The sequence below is a fragment of the Colias philodice genome, chromosome 14, assembly GCF_061535455.1.
Source record: "Colias philodice isolate Cphi_HAF_F1 chromosome 14, ilColPhil1 Martin Lab GWU primary, whole genome shotgun sequence".
NCBI lineage: Eukaryota > Metazoa > Arthropoda > Insecta > Lepidoptera > Pieridae > Colias > Colias philodice.
The window spans coordinates 10,900,061-10,925,609 of NC_143099.1; the positions used below are offsets into that span (position 1 = coordinate 10,900,061).

The 25,549-nt window shown below is 32.9% G+C and overlaps 1 protein-coding gene across 1 annotated transcript; it reads right to left on the reverse strand.

The window, feature by feature from the left end:
• Positions 1-19,045: 19,045 nt before the first annotated feature.
• LOC149483054 (esterase FE4-like) lies at positions 19,046-21,049 on the reverse strand. The gene is made up of 3 exons (XM_089703443.1): positions 20,921-21,049; positions 19,363-20,690; positions 19,046-19,255 (listed from the first exon to the last, which is right to left on the reverse strand). Exons 1-3 carry the CDS (start codon positions 21,047-21,049, stop codon positions 19,084-19,086), a joined length of 1,629 nt encoding a protein of 542 aa, XP_089559569.1. The 3' UTR covers positions 19,046-19,083.
• Between the last annotated feature and the right edge of the window lie 4,500 nt (positions 21,050-25,549).

Genomic DNA, 25,549 nt, shown 5'->3' on the forward strand with positions numbered 1-25,549 from the left:
CCGCATAGGACAAAAATATGGGTCAAATGAACCACCAGGGGACATATCTAGAACGATAGCAGAGCAAAAAATAATAAGATTCATCACTATGCCGTCACTTGTAAGCTGTCCAACTGAGTGCAGATGAGAATTGAAAAGTACAGGTAGACTCGGTAAATTTTGGTCATATATTTTTGTACGGCATTCTTAACCATCGATAGATCCATTAAAAATAATAAGAAACCGCTCAGTGCCGTACAAAAATGGTGGTCCACCAAGTCGGAATTTTTATTTAATTTCCGAGAGTTACCGGGGGTAAATTTGGTCATTTGACCATGTACGGCATCTGTGTCATACTATTGCTATACTGCTTTTAATCCATTATTCCGCAACGCCGTACAAAAATCATGGGGACAAGGGGAAAAAGTCGAGAGTTGTAATCCCCTCTCTTTCCCCACTCCAGGGGGTCATTTGACACAACACGAAATAAATTTATTTTTAAAGTATTTTATGCAAAGATAATATTTTTTCATGTGCCGTACATTTTCGTTGGTTCAAAGGGGAAAAATCTGAAAAAGAAAAAAATCCATATAACGAAATGTTTGCTTTATATTTTTATAATAAAATATAAATATACATTAATATTAAGAAGCTCGAGGTGGTTAATTATCACCTTGGAAAGTCGGAGTCAGGTGGAATGGACTCCGTTTAATTGATGAACTAATAAAAAAGCTATGAACGAAAAGATGTGAATTATATGCAATCAGTCCATGAATACAGGTAAAGTCACAAGCAAATGCTAGTAATATATACATATTCAAAATGTACAAGTAAAGCGCTTTCAAATGATACCAAACACTGCATATTTATCTTAACTTTATTTTTTTACTCTGTATGTTTTGTCCGCTAGAGGGCGCCACATTAGATTTTGTGAAACCCCATATAGCCTTTAGCTAGCTGGTCGTTGGTTATCCAGTGAACAATTCAGACGCCTCTAAAGATATGTCATTTGTCGAATTCTGATAAGTAGTTTAGAAGTTACGAGGGAATAGATGAACATACATAAATGACCTGTAAACAACCATAACCCGCCGTAGTTGGGTAAAAATATGTTAATGCCGTACTGTATCAAATGGCCATAAAGCACTCTTAAAATTGTAGCTTTCGTAGCTTTCATCAGCCTAAAAGATGTGGTCTGCACAAAAATGTACGGCATCGTTTTTTCCTAATTTATCTATGTTAATACTATTTAAAACAACGGATAAAGTGTAGAAAACTATTATATTTCATTAATCTACGATGTTTAAACTTTAACAAAATTTCTGGTTTTGCATTTCTCTATAACTTTTTTTAGAACGGTTTCTTTTGAACGGCAATACTATACAACAATTGAATTTTACAATATCATGTTAAAAAAAAAAGTTCCCGTACAGGGTCAAATGACCTTACAGCTCTTTATATCAAGAATTCGATGAAATTAAGATGATTATTGGTATACATTTAAAAGAACAATTATTTTTTGACGGCATTGCTTTTAATAGTACTTTTGAGTGCTAGATAATGTTTTGGAACCGAAGCCGTACTTAGTCAAATGACCCCCTGGAGTGGGGAAAGAGAGGGGATTGCATCTCTCGATTTTTTCCCCTTGTCCCCATGATTTTTGTACGGCGTTGCGGAATAATGGATTAAAAGCAGTATAGCAATAGTATGACACAGATGCCGTACATGGTCAAATGACCAAATTTACCCCCGGTAACTCTCGGAAATTAAATAAAAATTCCGACTTGGTGGACCACCATTTTTGTACGGCACTGAGCGGTTTCTTATTATTTTTAATGGATCTATCGATGGTTAAGAATGCCGTACAAAAATATATGACCAAAATTTACCGAGTCTACCTGTACTTTTCAATTCTCATCTGCACTCAGTTGGACAGCTTACAAGTGACGGCATAGTGATGAATCTTATTATTTTTTGCTCTGCTATCGTTCTAGATATGTCCCCTGGTGGTTCATTTGACCCATATTTTTGTCCTATGCGGGCTTGTAGTCTATAGTAAGCAGTATGCTATCTTTTGATAGCATACTGCTAACTAATGTCGATTCAAATCCATTAATAAGTTTAGGCAATAGAGCGAATAAAAAAACAATTGAGAGGTAAACCTATATGCATAAAATCTCAGTTGCGAGTGGAAAACTGAAAAATCAGTTTAATTGTGACGTGGACCGTTCGTCTGCAATCCGATTATAGTCGGACTTTCAATCGGCCATGCCGTTTGACGTCAGGTAGAATACCTTTATTCGACATTCCCTTTGAACCAGCGTGACCGAATATTGAAAATTATTGGCTTTCGATGCTCTTAAGAATCGCGGAGACAGCTTTTTTGTAAAGCATCAATATATAATAGACTTTAAGCTTCGTGGATAATGTTTAATTTACATCGATACGCCGGAATTCGATGTCTTTGTGGACAAAGGCTTTGTTGTCATAAACAACCGCCAATACAGCGTATTCTGGGTTGATTTTTCGATAATTACTCTGGCATAAATGGCAACTGTGAAAAATTCACATTTTTTTAATGATTAATAAATGAAATCTCTACATTGTTTCATAGATTTCATACAATGTTTTTTTTTGTGTGTGTTTGATTTGAGGATCATTAGATGCCTTAGCTTTCTATTTGTAAATAATACAAATTCATGTTAGTGATATTAGAAATAGAGAGAAGATAGATTTGCTTGTTACATATTAATTTAAATTATAAACCGTATGACTTGCGATTCTATGCGAAATGTTATCCAAAAATTGTACCAAACCACCGCTAATTCAATTTCAAATACCAAAAGAATTCGCAAATCATAAATGTAAATATGAAAAGTGATAAATAGCGTGAATGATTAATGTCCACGTCATTTGCGCCTGAAATATACGTAAAACCTTCGTAAAATGTTTTTCAAATGGACACCTTCATTTACAAGTACCTATTTATCATCCTTTTGTAGTTATAATTACAGATGCGTCCCGCTGGGCGTTTTTCCTTGATACCTTGATGGGCCTTTGTTAAACGTTCTTCTATAGGACACATAATTGTTTTTCCTGGTAGTACGTAAGTGGGAATTTTGTAAATACACCTAAGATAAACTTGTTATATTGTAATGACATTAATAAATAAATAATAAATAAATCTTTATTTCAGACATCAATATCCATACATAATATAATTACCTACACATACATTTACAATTTGAGTACATTGTACATTGTAATTATGTACATTGAGTACATTGTAATCTATACTAATAATATTATGAAGCTGAAGAGTTTGTTTGTTTGAACGCGCTAATCTCAGGAACTACTGGTCTGATTTGAAAAATTCTTTCGGTGTTAGATAGCCCATTTATCGAGGAAGGTATCATCTCACTAAGACCAACAGGAGCGGAGCACTGCTAGTATGAAATATAATCTCTTACTGTACATTTTTCCAAAAGCTCTAATTTATCAGCTATCAACACTGCAAAGACCTTGATAAAAAGCCAAAACCGCGTGTTTAACTATAATATTTTCAGCAAAGCGTCAATCAAGATGGCGGACCATCGACCGTTAATTACAAAATATACATCGCAATGTCATTGACCTGCTTACAATGGCTTAACACTAAGCCGGAAGCCAAACAACACGCAATGAAATAACGACTAGATTTTATGCGTAGTACAATAGTATGAAGGTTAAAAAGTACCAATTCAATAATGTAACTAAATCTGTAATCTACTCATTGGGACTCAAAATGAGCATTAGAAAGTGTTATGATTTATAGTAAGTTATTTAAAATGATGAGGATATTTTAATGATTTAAAAATGGAGCTATTGAGATATGAGTTGACAGAAAAGTTGAGTGTCACATACAGTACGTGAAAATGTTAAACTCAAACATTTATTTATTCAATTAGACTTCTTCTAGAAGCACTTTTGAATCGTCATTACATATTTTTTTCATTTATCATCGATTTGGAAAGCATCTATGGAGAAGAACCGGCAAGGAACTCCATGACTTCAAAATCTAATAGAATTCAACAACTTCTAGTAAAACAGATGTGTTCTTTATAAGTATTATTTTTAAGGACGGATTACATCTTTATATAAAATTCTCGTGTCACAATGTTAGTCTGCATACTCCTCCGAAACGGGTGGACCGATTCTCATGAAATATCGGGTAAGTCTGAGAATCGGCCAACATCTATTTTTCATATGTACCACGGGCGAAGCCGGGGCGGACCGCTAGTATTATATAATATTGTGTTACTAACCTAATAATATCGAAAAGTAAGTACCAAACAAAACTTTGCCAAAACACAAGCAAAAAATACTGGTTTTCAGTACTTCCAAACCTCCAAAACCATGTTTTAGGTAAAATAAAACTCCCTTTTAGAGGGCAAATATGGAAGGTCTATTTGCTTTTAGCAGCCGCTTGTCAACAAATACTTTTTACGGGCCCTCAAGCGAAATTTCGTCCAGTTGTTTATAATTTCATTTCCTAATTAAGCCCAAACTCTTGTTTGAGTTGAGTGTGACAAAAACGTTACATAAAAATAGCATTTATGTATTTCTAGAGAAAAAAGGCGACTAGAGCATCTACGTCTACTCGTGGTATTAAGTTTTCTTCATAAGTTAGTTTTTCGTGAATTTTCCGAAGTTAAAATTTAATTATTTTAGTTATTCACAAAACGCTAAAAATTATGTACTTATAAAATATAGCAGATAAGTCAAAAAGACACCAAATTATTCACAAATGTATAATATTTATTTTTATGCCATATATACATAGTTTTACCAAAAAGTATTTTTCTTTAATTAATTAACTTCGTCTATCAAAGCAGAATCGAGAAATAATAGCGAAATTAAATTTATAAAATTCCAGACAAAGCTGGTTCGTTCAACTCTAAGTCATTGTGGAATAAAGAAAGTCAATAACTCATTTATTAATTAATTTACTAAATAACTTCTAGTCTAGCCTTTAAGTTCAATATAATAAGAACAAAGCTTAGTTTTGGAACCTTAAAGCTTAGTTTTTTTAACAACTTAGGGCATAAAGTAACCAATTTTTGCACTCCTAATAGTTCATTTGCATATATCATGAATTCATTAGATATTTTTAGTTTTAATGAAAATAGTATTGTTGTTATATTATACGGAGATAGTTTTAATTTAAAAAAACATGACATTGATATAGGATTTCAAAAAATGTTGAAAATTAGTAGTGAAACAAAATGCAAATTTATGTTGTGTACATTACCATATTTGCCTGGTTTGACACAAAATCAAAATAGATTTATCTATAATATTAACTTAAAATTATATAACTTAACAAATCATCATAGTGATGCATTTATATATTTTGACATAAATTCTTGTACAAAATCTTTTTGTTTGACAAGGAATACAGTGTATCTGCCATCTAGATATAAGAGAGAACTTGCTATGTTAATAGCATATAAAATTATTAACCAGTCTGATACATGTTCAGTAGCAGACCATCGATCTACTATAATTTTATGTAGTAGTAATTATATACATCAACCTAGGTTAAGTGTTGATAGACAAACTAGCCCTAAGCTAGATTTAAACTAGTATGTAAGACAACAGCTAAGCAGCCTTTTTCCATTGTACATCAAAATATTCAAGGCTTGGCTAGCAAATTATTAGAAATAGAATTATTTTTAAATCATAATAGAATTAAAATATTTTGTGTAACAGAACATTGGCTTAAACAATGTCAGTTGTTAATAAATATTGATAATTATAAATTAAAAAGTATATACTTTAGGAAAAATGCTATTCATGGAGGTTCTCTTATTTTTGTACACAATAGTTTAAAATGCAAGGAACGAACTGACATTGTTAGCCTTTCTGTAGAACGCACCATTGAACTGTCCTGTGTTGAACTTGAGCGTTACATTATTGTTTGCGTATACAGACCTCCTTCCAGTGACTATAATTTGTTTGAGACAGTCATGGAAGAAATATTAAAGCGTTTAGGCAGGAGTAAAAAGAAGGTAATAGTATGTGGTGATTTTAATATTGATTTACTTTCACACACACAAACGGCAACACGAATAGTTAATTTGTTTCATTCATTTAATCTGTATAAACTTTTTGATGAACCCACACGAATAACACCTACTTCTGCAACTTGTATTGATAATATATACTGTGATTGCAAATGTTTAGAAAAATATATTCTCAACACGCTAACTTCGGATCACTGTGGCCAGAAAGTAGTTTTTGAATGGGATTGCATACCTACATTTAAAAGAATTAATGTTAGGCCTATAACTAGGAAAGGCATTCATACATTCAGAAATAATATTGATAATAAACTGCCTGACCTGAATGATCAATCCTTTCATAAAAATCCTTGTGAAATGTTTACAAATCTTTTTAAGTTCATTCATAGTGAATATGAAAAAATATTTAAAATTAAATCTTTAACTATTACCAAGGATTTACCATTCAGCCAATGGGCAACTCCTAGTATACACAGATGCAGGAACGTTCTTTACGAGTTATATGGTATGAAACAATATAACAAAGACTTGGCATTTCTTAGTTATGTTAGAAATTATTCAAAAACATTTAAAAAAGTTTGTCTCACTGCCAAGAGTTTGTATGTCAGAGATAAAATACGCAACTCTGACAATAAAGTTAAAACGGTTTGGACAATTATTAATGGTGAATTGGGCAAAAGCCAATCGAATGATAGTACCATAAAACTTGTCAATTCTGGTAGGGTCATTGACAAAAGTGCTGATGTTGCGCTTGCTTTTGAAGATTTCTTTAGTAATATCCCTGCTAGTATAACTAAGAATTTAAATTCGTCTTCAGCGCTTGCAGAGTCTTTATTGAGGGATCATGTTGCTGAGTGTAACAAATTATTTGAATTGCGACACGTGACTGCTGATGAAATTGTTAAAACTTTTAAAACATTAAATTTAAAAAAAACATGTGATCTCTGGGGTATGTCTGTAAATTTAGTAAATAATATCATAGAAAACATTGCCAATCAACTGGCGTTTATATTTAATCAGTGTTGCGACTGTGGTATATTCCCTGATTTACTAAAGTTTAGCAAAGTTATTCCTTTATTTAAAAGTGGTGACCAAGAAGACAGTAATAACTATAGGCCAATTTCCATATTACCAACTTTGAGCAAAGTCTTCGAGAAACTAATTTTAAACCAATTAAGTAGTCATTTTGCATCAAATGGTTTACTGCACGCCAAACAGTATGGTTTCACAAAGGGGCGCTCTACCACTGATGCCGGAGTAGCTCTTTTGTCACATATATACAAAGCATGGGAAAATTCAAAGAATGCTTTGGGGATATTCTGTGACCTTTCTAAGGCTTTTGACTGTGTAGAACATTCCACTCTATTACGGAAACTAAATTTTTATGGTATCAAAGGTTTAGCTCAGGATCTCATAGCTTCATATCTTCAGAACAGGGTACAAACCGTTGTCGTTAATGGAGAGAAATCTCGCGGTGCGCCGATTAACATAGGTGTTCCGCAGGGATCTATCTTAGGACCGTTTTTGTTCTTAGTGTATATTAATGACCTACCTTATTATTTGGAGGATATGTGTGAAATAGTACTGTTTGCAGATGACACCTCATTAATATTTAATGTGGATAGACATGACACAAATGTTGACGAAGTAAACTCTGCTCTTTTACGCATATCCAATTGGTTTAATACTAATAATTTACTATTAAATACAAAAAAAACAAATTGTGTAGAATTTATCCTCCCAAATGTAAAAAAGGTGAAAAGGAATATTATTTTAAACGGGGAGGTATTAAACCCTGTGGAATCGACTGTTTTTCTTGGTTTGACATTAGATGAGAAGCTTCAATGGGGGACCCATGTTACCACCACCGCTGCTAAGCTCAGCTCAGCTGCATATGCAGTTAGAAGAATAAGGCATCTCACCGATGAAGAAACGGCTAGATTGGTTTACTTTAGCTACTTTCATAGCATAATGTCCTATGGAATTCTGCTATGGGGCAGGGCTGCAGATATAGAAACTATATTTATATTACAGAAAAGAGCCATACGCTCTATATATAATTTGCGTGCTCGAGACTCACTAAGAGATCTCTTTAAGAATACTGGTATCCTTACTGTACCGTCGCAGTATATATTTAATAATATTTTATATGTACACAATAACGCTTACTTACACACAAAAGTCGGAGATAGACATTGTTATGACACAAGAAACAGAAATAAAATTGAAATGCCATTTTTCCGGCTAGCTAAAGTTAAAAATTCATTTATGGGTCAAGGTATACGCTTTTACAACAGAATTCCTCATAATATTAAAGAGTTTAGTAGTTCTAAATTTAAAACTTATATAAAAAATGTACTAGTTCAGAGAGCCTATTACAGTATTAAGGAATATATGGACGATAAAAACCCATGGAGGGTTGTCGCGTAAAAACCACAGGACAGTTCTTTGGCATATTATGTTAATATAATTATTATAATGTTACATATGTAATTTGTAAAATTGTAAAACTGATATGATTAAAAAGAGCAACTATGGAGTTTCTTGCCGATTCTTCTCCGTAGATACTGCTTTCCGAATCGGTGGTAAATGTTAAAAATATGTACCTAATGACGTTTCAAAAGTGCTTCTAGAAGAAGTCTAATTGAATAAATAAATGTTTGAGTTTGAGTTTGAAAACCAGAGAATGTAATTATCAAACCGTTATTAATTCTATTTAAAATAATATATTTACAGGCATGGTATTTTTGGTAGGTATTTTTTTAATCGATTTATAAAAGCTTATTTTTCGTAAAAATTATAAATTACTTTTAGTTTTAGAATTTTATCATCTTAAAACAAAACGCACTATTTATTAAATGAAAAATAAAATGACAAAAAATATCTACATGATGGCGAAAATTGGAAACCAATTTTAAATCTAGTGCGTGACGATACCATGATGATTCTCTTAATTTATATACAAGTTCATTTAAAAATGTTTTGATAATTATGTTATAATGTTTTTATTTAAAAATAAAAACTTTTTCCTGGTCATGAAATTTCAAATAATATTTAAAATACAGAGAAAAGGTCGTAATAAAACATTAGATAAAAATTGATCGTGTCTATCAACATTTAACCAAAGCCCTGTCTATATATATCTATATCTGACGTGACGACGCGGTTGGCGCAGTGGTCAAGTAACTGCCTACTGAGCCGACGGTCCCGGGTTCGATCCCCGGTCAGGGCAAATATTTGTGTGATGAACTCAATTATTTGTTCTTGGGTCTGGGTGTTATTATCTATATATGTATTTATTAAATATTATATTTATCGTCGCCTAGTACCCACAACACAAGCCTTAATTGAGCTTACTGTGGGACTAGGTCGATTTGTGTAATAATGTCCTATAATTATATCTATATAGCCTATAAACCTAAATTATTTAGTCTAGGTCGACAGTGGCCGTTTAGTTTGGGTCTAGTCAGTTTTATATCATGCGAGTTTGAGGTTTCAGAGCGTAATTTAGTTTGTTATTTACGACTTGTTGTATATTGTTGTTGTGACCGTAGTCCATTGTGATATAATTTTCCTCAAAATTTGAGCAATAGTTCTCGCTGACTATATCATATAAGTATTAAAAAACTGCGTTTTATTATTATTTTAATTTAAAGTGTGACTATGTCAACTTTGCTTAAGAGCACTTTTTGACAATAGCTTGTATTAAGTACACCACTGAAGTATTTATTCGAAATCTATACTTAATATTATAAAGCTGAAGAGTTTGTTTGTTTGAACGCGCTAATCTCAAGAACTACTGGTCCGATTTGAAAAATTCTTTCGGTATTAGATAGCCCATTTATCGAGAAAGGCTATAGGCTATATATCATTACGCTAAGACCTACAGGAGTGGAGCATTGCGAGTAATACCGCAGGGCACAGCTAGTCCTACTAATATTATAAATGCGAAAGTTTGTGAGGATGTGTATGTGTGTGTGTTTGTTACTCTTTCACGCAAATACTACTGAACCGATTACAATGAAATTTAGCACACATATAGAGGGTAACTTGGATTAACACATAGGATAGGTTTTATCCCGGAAATCCCACGGGAACGGGAACTATGCGGGTTTTCCTTTGAAAACGCGGGCGAAGCCGCGGGCGGAAATCTAGTTATGAAATGAAACTTTTCATTCCAGGCTTCTATACAATGACGAAAATAAATAACATGAAGCATGATTAAGCAACTACATATTGTATTCTTGCAATTTTGAACTATTTCGATATCTCAACGTAACCTCAGAAATTCAATCAAGGGGATTCAATTTCTGCGGTCTATTATTGTGTAGCTTGCTTTTATTTATAGATTTCCTAGACTAAAAATATCTTACAGAGATTATCTACAGAGCTATGATATTACATACGATATTATGTTACAATATCAATACGTAGTATAAAACAAAGTCGCTTTCCACCATCTGTATTAATAATGTAAATTACGCAACACATTTTGATGAGGTTTTTTAATAGCTCATGATTCAAGAGGACGGTTTCAGTATGTAATTTGTTAATTTTAGAAAAAGCGAGAAAAGCTGCGGGTGGAAAGCTTGTTATATAAAATCGTTCAATATCGCCTGTATCTGACTTCTCTTTAATTTCCTGTCAAATTTCATATTAATTTGCTGTCAAGAGTGATTATCGTGTACCAAATGTATCCGTCGAAAGGAAAAACCCTTGAAAAACCTATTTTCTTTTCGACAATCTAATCTATCTCTACGTCAAGTTTTATCAACAATTTGAATCGTTTTCCGTTTATAGAATATTTTTAATATTATGTTTCACACTTGTAACATAATGCAATTAATGTGAAAGTAACTCTATCTTAGATAGATATCGATCGAAGAAACTTGCCTCAATTTTCATATTCCTACTTGCAGTTCCTAAAATAAATACAGGAAAACTGTGTTTTGTCCAAAACAAAACAAGGGGATCAATAATGGATTAAAATGTGTGAAGGGTTGTTTCAAAATAACGCATCTTTTTCCTATATCTTGAACAGGAAGAAAACAATTCATACCGTAGACTTTACAGATAAATTTTAACTTCGTTTCGATGCATCCCCATTTAAACGCATTGAATATTTAATATACCCTTTGTTGTGTGGGGGAGGGTAGATTGGGTTTAAATAATTGGTAGCAGCCGACTGGACGGTGGGGACAACGAGCAGTCGCGGTCAGAACTGTTGATTGTAATCATTTAATGTAATTGCGTATGCTTTTTCATTTTACGTTCGTACTATAGTTATCTATAAAAATGTAGGAACATGTAGAGTATATTTTAACGTGTGTACTGGCTTAGTAATAGACTTACCTATATCATTACAAAATAAAAGAAAATTACCCGCTCTACCACGCATTTGACATACCTACGTTACACACGCAACGGCATATACTCTTTTTTTTCTGTTATGGCAAGAAGATACCGTTTTGCCAGACACATACTCTTCTGTTATTACTATGGTCTAATTTCAATCACTGGGCGACCATTGAGTATAGATTAAGTAGACACAGATACTATATACTATACTAGTAATCTTTCTCTAACAAATCTAATTCTCTATCTAATTCAAAATGTGTTGGTATAAGCGCATAACTCGAGAACGGCTGAACAGATTTCGATAATTATTTTTTTATTATATTCCTTGAAGTACGAGGATGGTTCTTATGTAGAGAAACGTAAATATTATGTACCACGGGCGAAGCCGGGGCGGACCACTAGTATAGATATAAAATAAACACCTTTTCCTTCTCACTGTACCAAGACGTTGCACGCTATCAACTTATCGAGGTGGGTCACAAATTCCAGGTACTGACGAATTTAGGGTTATCACACTACGTGTTATTGCAACGGACGCTCGATCGATAGTGAGGTGAGATAGTTGCATATGTAAGGGTAAGTATTGGAAAAGATGCCTTCGTGGGAAATAGGAATGTATAGATGCGTAGTATGGCTACTTTTGGTAAGGAATGGAAGAGATGCATACATAGAAAATAGGAATGTATTGGAAGATACGGAACAATGTTTACCAACACCATTGGTAGAGCCTACAGGACTTTATGCACTTTTTCAAATTCAAACTCGTTTATTCATTGCTTGAGTACATATTTATTTTGAACTTTCTGAAGTTGAGGAATTAGTTAATTAATTCGTGAATAAAGGATTAATTAGTAGATGTACCTTCATGTAAAATTGTGCCACTAAAATTTAATTAGGTATATGTACATATTTAAATTAGGCTGGGTTAAGGAAAATTAGGAGGGTTGATTTTATTTTCTTTAATGCTATTAATTTATGTATATGAAAACATTAAGTTTGTTTTGAAGAATACAATAACAATAGTACAAAGGAATCCGTATATAAGAAGGAGATGAAAGTGTTGAAAATTGCATTGCACTTTCAGAAATCTGCTTTGCAATCTCTCTTGAACTGAAAACTTTTTATTCGTGTTAACTTTCACACAAAAAGCACTATTCAAATTATAGTGTTTTTAACGATCATTGTCGCTTCTAATATTTCATTTACACATAACAATATAGAACACGTGTGTTGGTTTATTAATTAAGTTTCAATTAGTTCATTTCAAACTCACTTAAGTGCACATTCACAAGCTTTTGCTTTTATAATTAAAACTTATAATATGAAGTCATAACAAAAAGAGTAAATGTTCAGTCGATAAATTTGAAAGGCAAAATTAAGAATTTATATCCAGTTTATATTGCGGTTAAATAGCTACTGGCTACTGTAATATAATTAAATGAAATATACAGTTATTGGATCGCTGAAAACCGCGGCGTGTTCAGCTATATTTTTTGTTCGGGTCAACAAACAGTCAACTCAAGATGTGTAAATGTGTTCCTTCAATCAAAAAGCTGTAAATGCTTTTGTATTTGTGAAATAGGGTAAACGAGCTCTTTTACTATATACGTATTATTAATATTTATGATAAAACCGTGCTAACTTTTATCACTAAGGATTATAATTGTACCTATATTTTTCTTTAACTGTCTAAAAGTGGACGTCTTGAAAAGGCGGAAACGACAACGACGATGACTTTACTTACAATTTTGACTAGTACATACTTATGGTAATGACAGGTGCATGTGAACGCTATAAGACACATTCAGCAGTCATGCTTTGCTTTGTTGGGTTCATGAAATATACAGTTATTGTTATTTAGTTACTAATTCATGCAAGACATATCAAAGCACTCCACATCCCAAAAGCACGTACCACTGATTAATTATCAAACCAATCGGAGCAACCACCGCGTTTCAAAGCGCAATACTAGCCCGTGTATTCACAAAGCTTAGTAAGGTGAATATATTTGCATGCAAAATGTTATATTTCGTGTTACCCCGGGGACACTGCTGCACTTTCCGGGATAAAAGCTGGCTTATGAATGACTTATGATTCCATGCGATCCTGGTATTCGTTTCTTCTAGAATATTCTACGCATTTGGAAGTGTGAATTGGGAATGAAATAATTTGAATTGTCATAGATTAGTAATTAAGTTCTATGTATTGTGTGCAGTGTAATGTTTATTTTTTACACATGTAGAGATTTTACAAATTGAATGAAATTGTAAGTAATTGTTTAATTTATTCACAATATTTTTTTTAGGTAAGTTATACTAATGAAGGAATCAAGTAAACATCGGAAAATAATAACAAATAAAAAAATGTAGAAAAATGAAAGTTTGTATTATTATTTTGTTTTTGAATCGAGTAATAAAAAGTAAAAAAAGACAATTAGAACACGTACCTACTTTTTATTTAATTCACCATAAAACAGTCTATCACAGAAATGAACCTAGCTAAACTTGAAAATATCTTCTCAAATTAAGCAAGACGTTTAAACGAACCAACTCAGCTGAAAACTTACTCAAGTTTGGTTCACTCAAAAGCTGAAATACGTTCGACGACCCCTTAATGCATTGTGCAAAATTGCACGAAACAACAGACAAACAAAAACATACCCTATATAGTTGTGTTAAGTGCAGATTTACGGCTGGCTACTGGTCTCTTGAGATGGGGGAACAAATTGAGTAAACAATGTATCGTGAAATGGCCGTAGTGGGCAGCGCTTGTTAAACTTTTGAGTTACACTTATTGGATAAGAAAGTAGGTATGTTATCAAAATATATGAGAAATAGCAATCTAAATAGACAGTATTGTATTATATTGAATCCTAGAACGATGGTAAAAATTTAAACGCTGTGCAATGTATACTAACGTCTCAAGTTTCAGCCCATTGCCGATAGTTGATAAAAGAAAATTCCCTGTTAGTATTTATCCATTTTACCAACTAGGTCGACGGTATTCATTTCGATATTTTTTATGAACTCAGGTATTAAAAAAATTGAAAGGGAAAAGAAATAATGGCCGTTCCAGAAATAAAAAAAAAGACGTGTGGCACTCGGGGACTGCCGCGATAAAGCTATTGAATAGCATGCCTTCAAGCCACACCCCCGTGTCCGTCGGAGTGGGGAGCGTGAGGTTTTTTCGTTACGGAATTTCTCGATTCGGGCGGGGCGCTCAAGGCCCGCGATAGAAGCTATGCAATAGCTTAAAATCCCGTGGGAATTGAACCTACATCCTTTGCTTTAGTGAAATATCTTAAAATATTTAAAATAATATATCCATTTTGATATCGAGGTACCATAAGGTTTTACATAAACTATTCCTATAATACACAGACAAATAATAACACAGAAAAGTATCAATACATCCCATTTCACACACTCCCAAAACCTTCTAGAAGCAATCGAATCTCCCTTCACAAAAGCGCGGGAAACGCAACAAAGCGCGGGAACGAATGATGAATCACCACGGTCCATCCCTTGGAGGTGCTAAAAGTTTTTCTGTATATTTCCCTGTTATATGTGTAAGACATTATACTTATATGTGTAAGATATTACTTGAAATTTTGTATTATTTTGAGTACAAAATAATATATCTAATACATAGGTAGATATATCTTATGCTATTCCGATTCATATCAATGAATTTAATTTGTGTACATATTGCTTTCGTGTTTTAAAAGATGAAAGATTAGAGGTCTAGTAAATAGTTTTTCGTATCAACTATGCATGAAAGTCTTATCTATTTTAAAATGAACATTTTCCAATACAAAAAGAAAAGTCGTACCCATAATAGACATGCATGCCTAGAATAAAGTTCAGTTTTCTAGTTCAAAGGGATTATAATTTAATTATAACTTGAGCAAACTCCGATATTCTAAGCTGAGCAAAATTACTTACTATAATAAGCGGCGAGATTGTTTGTGAAGGAATGAATTATTCATATGCTGTTAGCGCCGATATCTATTCAGACGAGAAAATATTTATTGTGACGTTTCGAAAGGTACTTTATTAAATTTGCAAAGAAGTGAGGTGTAGAATGAAACATTGTTTGTATTAAATTTTTGTAAATACCTATACTTTTGGTAGGTATATAAAACCTCTAATATCTTTTCTCCATTGTTGTATTTGTAAAAATCAGTTTTGTCAGTTTTTGGGCTAGGAAATCTTCAAGACAAATTTCATTTTTCTACGCTCAGTAGTTTAGATTGTGTGTTGTCCGTCAGTCAATCAGTCAGTCAGTCACTCATTTACGGAAGAGTTATGTTATATATTTATTGATGAAAGGTATAAAATTGCCTAGAAAATGTACGGTATTATTGAATCTTTCATAATCCGTTTCCAATGAAAGTCAGGTTTTCTTTGTAGTTTTATACTAAGTAGGTACTTCCTTTTGTTTACAGTTGCAATGTTTTATGACACCAACTGTGGAATCTAGGGCATTTTTCTCAGCGAAACTTCCTTTCAGTAAGCTTATTCAGTTCGATAGAACGCAAGTTTGCCTCAACTTTCAACAAAGGATTAAAATTTAATTACAAGCGAACTACGATCCATGTTACATATTCATAGAGCCGAGTTTGATTATATAGTGAAATTATTCCTATGTCTAAGGGCTGATTTTTCAATCCTTGGTTAAAACTTATTCGTCGAATAATGTATAAAACTATCATTTTAAAAACGTATTCTAATTGCCCGTATTTGACAGTTTACGTGACATTTTAATGTTATCGTGTAATACTTTTTTGGACGGGTAATTGAAAAATCGGCCCTGAGTTTTGCAATTTTATATGTATTGAAAATTGAAATGTAGAGAAATGCTTTTGTAATTGCAATAGTTAATTAGCGAATGACGATTCTAGTTAAACGAATAATCTAATGAATCGAATATTATTGTATAATCGAATCGTTATAATGATTAATGTAATAAAATTTTTTAAGGGAGATGGTCTATTGTGTCAAGTTATTTTTATCTCTGTTAAAATGATTGCTAAGTTGTTTATTATTGGCTGCAAAACACAAAAAAAATAGTAGGTACCTATTTGATGCAATTAGTTCTTAGTATTATTGCCTACACATTTAAACCAAAAAATTATGTAGGTACGTTTAAACGTACATAATTTTTTGGTTTAAATATTAATATTTCAAACAATTCAAGTAAATACGCGAAGGTTATTGACAAGTCACCCTCAGTAGCCCCAATTCATTTAGATGACGTCACACTTGCCCCTAAACAGAAATCGTGATAATGTTTTCGTTCACAGATTAAATAGGACTTTATCACTATGGGCGTGTATATAGATTCATTAGAAAATCTGTCCAATGTGTGCAGTGATATCTCTGGTTGGAAGAAACAGAGACATGCAAAATATCAATTTATTTTTTAAATTTGTATCCTCGTAAAAACAATTTGTTCAAAAACTTAAAAGTTTGACATTTTCCGAGTCCCACTTGCCAGCGTATTGGATAATGATAGAATTTTATAAATTGGCCATATAATATTTATTATTAGCTGTGACCCGCTGTTTCATCCGCATTGCTCCGCACCTGTTGGTCTAAGCGTGATGATATTATATAGCCTATAGCCTTCCTCGATAAATGGACTATCTAACACCGAAATAATTTTTCAAATCGGACCAGTAGTTCCTGAGATCAGCGTGTTCAAACAAACAAACAAACTCTTCAGCTTTTTAATATTAATAAATAGTATAGATTAAATAGCTTGGTACCATAGGTCGACTAGCGCCATCACCTCACGCCAACACCCCCCAGAGCCACAAACAAAATATATGTCACCTAATTCTGAATTATCATGATCGCCTATGATTACTACAAGCTACACATTACAAGTACATTGCATATAAACATCGACCACACAACGATGCATATAAACAACACAATTATGTATGAGGAAACATATAATATTGTACGGTTCGTTTCGGCTTCACCCGTGGTACCTACATGTTTACGTTTTTTTTTTCATAAAAACTATCCTATCTCTCAAGTTGGATCGAACTGCACATGGTGTGCGAATTTTATTATAATCGGTTAAGTGGTTTATGAGTCCATTGAATGTTAGTGAACTTAGCAGATCATTTTTAGCAGATCAAAAAAAAAATGCGAGTTCTTATCGCGTGCAGTTGAGTTCTACAGTTCCTGATACTTTTTAGAAATACTCGCGTAAAATGAAACACTAGAAAATTTATTTATGTCATATTTCATCACGCCGTAGCACCATGCCGTAGCAGCATGCCGTAGCATCATGCCGTAGCTTCATGCCGTAGCATCATGCCGTAGCTTCATGCCGTAGCATCATGCCGTAGCATCATGCCGTAGCATCATGCCGTAGCATCATGCCGTAGCATCATGCCGTAGCATCATGCCGAAGCATCACGCCGTAGCATCACAGCGTAGCATCACGCCGTAGCATCACGTCGTAGCATCGCGCAGGTCGGGTTTTTTCAAATGTCGTTTGTTAAGGTAAAAACGCCAGAACTATTTCTAAAAAGTATCAGGAACTGTAGAACTCAACTGCACGCGATAAGAACTCACATTTTTTTTTGATCTGCTAAAAATGATCTGTTACGGGAAGTTGGCAGATCATTTTTTCAAATGTCGTTTTTTAAGGTAAAACGCCAGAACTATTTCTAAAAAGTATCAGGAACTGTAGAACTCAACTGCACGCGATAAGAACTCACATTTTTTTTTGATCTGCTAAAAATGATCTGCTAAGTTCACTAACATGTCCATTGAGGACAAACATTGTGACACGAGATTTATACAGGGTGTCTCACTATTGGTATGCTAAGCGCGAAGGGACTTGTAGTTTTGCATATACTGATTATGAAAAAAATACTTTAAGAACAAAATTACGTCAAAAAATGTTTGCTAAATTTTTCCTGAAAATCCATGTTTTCTTTTCTAGCTTCGCGCAGCCGGCATTATATCGCTTCGCTAATGTGAGCATTTTGTCTATGAAAACATAATCTTAAACGATAGCTCACGTGCTGGTAACAAAGCTGGGCGGGTTGCTTGTTACGGGTGTACACATAGAGATTTAAGACTTCATCTATTTGAAAAAAAAATGCGTCTGGAATTTTATAAGTATTTTTTAGGTACTCAGCGTATGCAAAACTATAACCTCCTTTGAGCTTAGTATACTAACAGTGGGACACCCTGTATATACATACTAGCGGTCCGCCCCGGCTTCGCTCGTGGTACATATTTACGTTTTCTCTACATAAAAACCATCCTCGTACTTCAAGGAATATAATAAAAAAAGAATTATCGAAATCGGTTCAGCCGTTTTCAAGTTATGCGCTTACCAACACATTTTGGGATTCATTTTTATATTATAAGATTAAGATTTTGTTGTACAGTACGGATTACTAATCAAAAATATAATAGTATGGTCACTATGATAATATTTTGAATGGATCGTAACTTCGTCAGTGTGATTTGACGATGAATCAATCAAAATTATCTGATTATTTTCAAAAGTTACACTCTCCTTATTTTATTTATCATGTTAGTGTTAATTATCATACATTGATTTATATCTCATATTGATATGTTATATTTAAACTGAAGCGAATAACAGTGCTATTTACCGAATAAAAAAAACTTTATACAATTTGAAGAGGTCAAAAAAGAAATTGTGGATAATATTCTCGGTAAATGTTTTCCCAGAAATCCATATCCTGTTTATTCGGGGACGTTCCCGGTGTTAATTTTTCTCCAATATCTAAATAATGTTGGTTTTCTATAGTATACGGCATCCATTTTGCTCCCAAACTACTGTCTGGCGTTGGATCGCTGAAAGAAACAAAATGAAGCTTTAAAATACATTTACTGAAATCTTGAATTTTTTTATTTCATTGTTTAACAATGTTAAAAAAAGAAACAAAACTACAAATCCTTACCCAAATTTTGCAAAATTCGTCCACAACTTGGTTACTTGGTCAATCATTTGGTAAGTTTTCGAATTAATATCCACTTTAGTTAGTGCAATTTTACAAGGAAAAATGTAAGATAAATCATCACCATGTGAAACAGGAGTTCTCCGATCTGATATAAATTTACCCCCGAGTACCCGAGCAAAAATGTTCCGTTCAGATTTACACGAAAACGTATAAAAATATAGCTTATTCTTATTTCTCTTAGCACATATTTTCTGCCATGTCACTGCGGCATATACAAAGTATATCATACTGAGGCATTTCAGTAAATCATCAATATGTTCCTTAGAAACCACTCTATCTTTTAAATAATACTCCTTGATTTTATTCCCGAGTTCTATTCGTTTCAGCATAGGAAGGTATATCGTCAAATCATACGGAACATAAAATTCTATTAATTTGTTGGCTTGCTCGATTTCTTCGTCAGCGTTGCATCCCATCGCAAAATATACAATTCCTTCGTCCTCTGTGTGTCCATTAATAACTTCAACACCTTCGTGAATGCCACCTTTCAAAACATCATACATGTTTTCTCCGTTGCTAAGAAAACACTCTTGACCGAATTGTTTTTCAATTACAATTCCAAAAAATGTTTTAGGTGATGTTCTAAAATATTCAACGTATATTAGTGGCGCTGACTGTTTAACAAGAGCTTCAGCAGGTATATTTTTAAAGAATTCTGCGATTTCGGCATCGTCGTTGGACTTACAACCTAATTCTCTAGCAAGAAGTATAGCTCTTTCACGTGGTTTATGTGTTTGTACCCATGGACAGAGCAATATTCCACTTTGCATTATAGCTCTTTTGAAAAGACCTTTGCTCATTGGAGATACCAAGTGTAGTGACACACTCGCCGCTCCAGCGCTTTCACCGAAAATAGTCACCTTATTGGGATCACCGCCAAAACTTTGTATATTACTCTGTACCCACTTGAAGGCAGCTACTTGGTCTTTCATTCCTGCATTTCCTGGTATATCTTCAGTTTCAAGGCAAAGGAAACCGAGTACTTCCAAGCGGTAGTTTATTGTGACAAGGATAACATTATGTTTTATTAAAAATTCTGGTCCAAATAAGTCATCGTTACTACTACCAGATACAAAACCACCCCCATGTATGTATACCATGACAGGTAAGGGCTCTTGAGGTTTAATATTTGGTGTGTATACATTTAGATAGAGACAATCTTCTTCGCCTTTCTTTTGCAATGTTTTCAAGTAATCATATTGACAACATACTGGGCCGTGCTGTTTAGCCTGACGTACTCCTGTCCATGGTGTTTTTGGTTTTGGTGCCTTTAAATAAGAAAAAAGATAAAAGAAGACAAAAGAAAAGAGTGCTTGATTTCTATACATTCTTGTTAAATTATGAACTATTTTTTTAAATTGGTAGGTATCCAGAATACAGATAAGAAAATTTTCAACCTGTCTCATTTGAAATTAAAGTGGAATTTCAACATCACCATCATTGTAACAAAAATTAAAATTAGAAATTGTACTGCGTGATTGTTATAACTTTTGCTTACCTGAAATCTCAAATCTCCAAGAGGTGGCTCCGCGTAGGGAATTCCCTTAAAGCTATAAAAGGGATTTCCGTAGACATTTTCTATTATTTCCCCTTCCAATATTCCTTCTTTAACTTTTACTTTAACCATTGGTTCGTAATTCTAAAATAATAAAAAAATATAAAAAAATACAGAAAATATCATTGCGTTTCTATGTTTATTGAAATAGTTATAGTTTTCGTGATCATAAATATTACGAATTACATACAACGTCATGAACAAAAGACCGCCTCCTTGGTACAGTGGTTGACGCGTGAGCGTAGAACCGAGGGGTCCTGGGTTCGATTCCCGGTGGAGACGAAGAAAAAAAAAATGTCTCGGTCTGGCAGGACACAGAAGGCTGATCACCTACTTGTCCCTAAAGAAAATCGATCAGTGAAACAGATGTATGAATAATGCATCTGCCCCTTACCCCACTACGGGGACACGGGACTTCACTTTTCATGAACAAAAATAACTACGCAGTACTTACGCATATTTTAATAAAAATTTTAATATAATAATATAACAAGAAATTGCATATTAATAACCGGTATAGAAGATATTATTAAATTATAGGTGTCGAAGTTGTATTTTTAATTTATTCAATACTTACTTTAATTATTGTTTTAAATGGTCTTTTCTACCACACGTCTAACTATGGACGTTAAATTAGTTGCAGTAGTGTAAAACATGTTATCACAATGTTATTATGAGGTGCATTTGTATTTAAACGTGCCCCTGAAATATAATTTTATGGTTCCTTACAAATTAGTGAGTATTTAATGAAACGTGTTTTCATTTAAAGTAGTTCATAGTTCATGTTAGTTATAGATATTAGCTACTAAAAATAGTCGTATTAAAATTAATAGTGAAATAATAAGATTATGAAAAAAAAATGGCAACGGCAAAATTAAGCCATCTAGCTCAAGAAATTCATAATTCTATACTCTTTGTATTGTGCTTAATTCATATTATTTATTACAATTTATTGTGTAAGAAACAATATGCTGCGAGAATGATATAACACAATTGGCAGCGGCCTTATGACTATGTAGCGATCTCTGCCAGGCAACGGAGATTAAAGTAAAAAAACGAAATATGTGAGGTAAAAAAGTGAAATACGTAGTATGAAAACTTTTATTATACCTAATAATTATAATATATACCTTTTATATAAAAAAAAATATCTATAATTATCTTAGTTCTGTACAATAAGCGTTTCTAAACACTTCAAGTTCAGAGTCCATTGTTGAAAAGTTTTTCAGAACCTTTGAGCAAAACTAAGAGGATCTCACAGATACTGAATATATCCCTAAAAGTGTAGGTGCGGTCATAAACCACGTTTTATTACCTCTATATATTGTTACGAGACAAAGTTGAGATTAACCGGTTGTTTTACGATCTGAGGTTTAAATATAGTTGTACAATACATATGCCAGAATAATATGTAGAGATTAAATTCAATTTTATCAAAGTAACGAGTTTCATACGGTTTTTATTTATTTAATTAAAATTAAATACACATAACAGGTCACGATCTAGCCGGTCCCATAGGCGACATATCAATTTCGGGAGCAGATCGCAACCCAACAAAATGTGTACAATTAGTAGATACTACAATGAGATACAGCTTACAGTTATTTAAAGCGTGTTACAATAAATTCATAATTAAATTATTATTGAATCCCTTACTAAAATAAGAAATAATTTGGAAAATCCAAAAGTGCACGCCTCATAATTTTTTTTTAATAATTATTTATTAATTATTATTTTTGTTTATTTAATAACAATTAAACCACATCGAATCAGACCCTGAAAAATGAAAGGGTTCTATTCCTGAGAATACTCAAGCGTAAGAGAAAAAAAAAGACTCGACTAGTAAAGTATTTCGGTCGCTATCGTGTTAACAAGAAAATCCTCCGCACATACAGACACACGGACGTCCAAGACAGAACTTTTTTAAACTGTTTTTTAACTAGTTTAAATAACAAAAATGACATCAAAAATATCATGAATGTTAAAAATAGTGTTTTTTCTTAATATGTGTGTGTATGTATTATCTTACAAGTGCAATGTATGATACATAAAGACATTTTAAGTTTGAAAAATCAGATGTTTTGCGCGAAGTGACAGTAGTACCTACCCACCTCAACGCTTCGCTTATGAGGCGTGCAATAATAGATATAAAATGAAAGTGAACACATGATATGAAATTAATCTGTATATCTCTGGTATTATAGCTTCCAAATAGAGTGAACACAAAATTCACACGTATTTCAGTGCATTTAATTGAATTCTAGAAATCTTATATACCCAGGATATTCGTTGTGCAATAAATATTATGAAAGCAAATGTATCGTGTTTCAAAATATTCACCAAGAACATCTATAAGATATAATTGAAACTGAAATAGAGTCATATAACATATTATCACTACCACTAGGTGTCCATAGTATAAAACCTTCACCTTTAGGTCCCTATGTCCCTATGTATGCTTAAATCTTTAAAACTACGCAACGGATTTTGATGCGGTTTTTGTAATAGATAGAGAGATTCAAGAGGAAGGTTTTAGTATATAATTTATTAGGTTTTAGACAAAGCGGGCGAAGCCGCGGGCGGTAAGCTAGTAGGTAATATATCTGAAATTCTGCTTTTATTTCTAAATCTTTACTTACAACTAAAAGGTCAAACATCTCGTAACTTGATTTAAATGGTTAATAATTTTAGTTCACAGTTAAACTCAATGTAATGGTTATATAGTACAGTAAAGGTTTATTTAATTTGGCGACTCTGACCAACTACTTTTAGGCAAATTCAATTGTTTAGTTATGTTTAGGTACCGCTCGAGGGTATTAAAAGTTTTGCGAATATAATTATTATTCCATTTGGGGAGAGATGTGGTTAAAAATTATTACGTGTGTAGCTTTTGCGGGTTCTGAAACTACTCTACTTTACAGATTCTGAAATTTCTATCTTATTGTTTTTAAAAGTGTAAATATGAGCAAAAATATGCAAGGTTTCAAAATACATAATATTTACTTAAATTTCAAATCATCTTACGTCGTAATAACTAGCTAAGAATTTATAGTAGTAGACATTATAGAAAAGTATTTTTTATATCAATTATAGATAAAATTCTAGTTTCATCATCAAATAAAAAGTCTGATATTTAAAAAAAAGTATCGTTATTAATCCTCGATGAACATTGACCGCCAATGAAATCAGTTTCCGTAAGAATGACTAAAATGAATAAATGAAACCAAATGACTAATCCAAGACTAATCACATTTTAAACTTAAAAGAAACAACCAAAGGATCTGAAAATATCTATCCAAATGACAAAAGACAAGGAAGTGAAAAATCCTAACAAAACTTCCAATTAGCAAATGTACAAAGTCCAAAGAAGAACCACAATCCTATCAGAGGAAAGCACATGAGAGGGACAATTCTTAGAAGTTTAATTTACCCTTGCCCAGATAATCTTCGACCGTTACCTTTGGGTCAAACATTTAGTTGTATTTAAAGAGATTAAAGCAAGGGTCACCCTTAAGTCACTGGCTTACGGTTTTCTACAGAAGTTATTCGTGTGACAGAAATTTGAAATGGTCGAGTGTGGGGTCGGGGTAATTCATGTTTGTAACTGCTTGTTAATATTACGTATCGTGTTGGAAGTTGATGCATTCTAGGAAAATATGAATTGTATGGCAAGTTGTGTTTTGATTTAATATTTATTTATACTTAACTAGCTTACCGCCCGCGGCTTCGCCCGCTTTGTCTATAACCGAATAAATTATATATTAAAACCTTCCTCTTGAATCACTCTATCTATTTAAAAAACCGCATCGACATCGAGAAAGCGACTTTGTTTTATACTATGTAGTGATGATAAAACTCAAACTACGTTCAAACATTCCTATATTATAGTTTTACAACTAGGATCTTTTAAGTTTGTGGCTTCAGGTTATAGAGATTAGAATGTTTATTTGTAAAAACAGCTAAAAATGTTTTAATATGAACATTGTATCATGTTTCTTATGTTATAATATTAGTATAGGTATTTAATACATAACTAAAGTACACACTACACATAAATAAACTAATGAACAGGATAGTTCAATGATAACTTCTAGTAAAAAAAGACGTGTGGCACTCGAGAACTGCCGCGGTAAAGCTAGATTGCATAGCATCGCATCGCTGTGCCGGTTGGAGTGGGGGGCGTTAGGTTTTATCGTTACGGAATTTTTACATTCGGTCTCCGCGTTCAAAGTCTGAGATAAAAGCTATGCAATAGCTTAATATGTAATAGTGTTTAAAATAAAGTCTATGTATATTAGCATAAACTTATTTATGTATGTATAGAGCTGCATAATAAACTGGGTGGACTAGTCAATAATAAACTTAATAACTACGGAAATTAAACGTTACGAAGAGAAAATTGTATTAGCGGCGGAGTTAGAAAACTCTTAGCTGTTATGAATTCGATTTATTCAACTGGAAAGAAATATTGTATAGTCTGTTATGAAAATAGTGATTAAATTCATGTTTATCAAATAATGTAGTGTGTAACCTATGTGTTTTTAAAGGTACCACAACAATAAATAAGGGTGT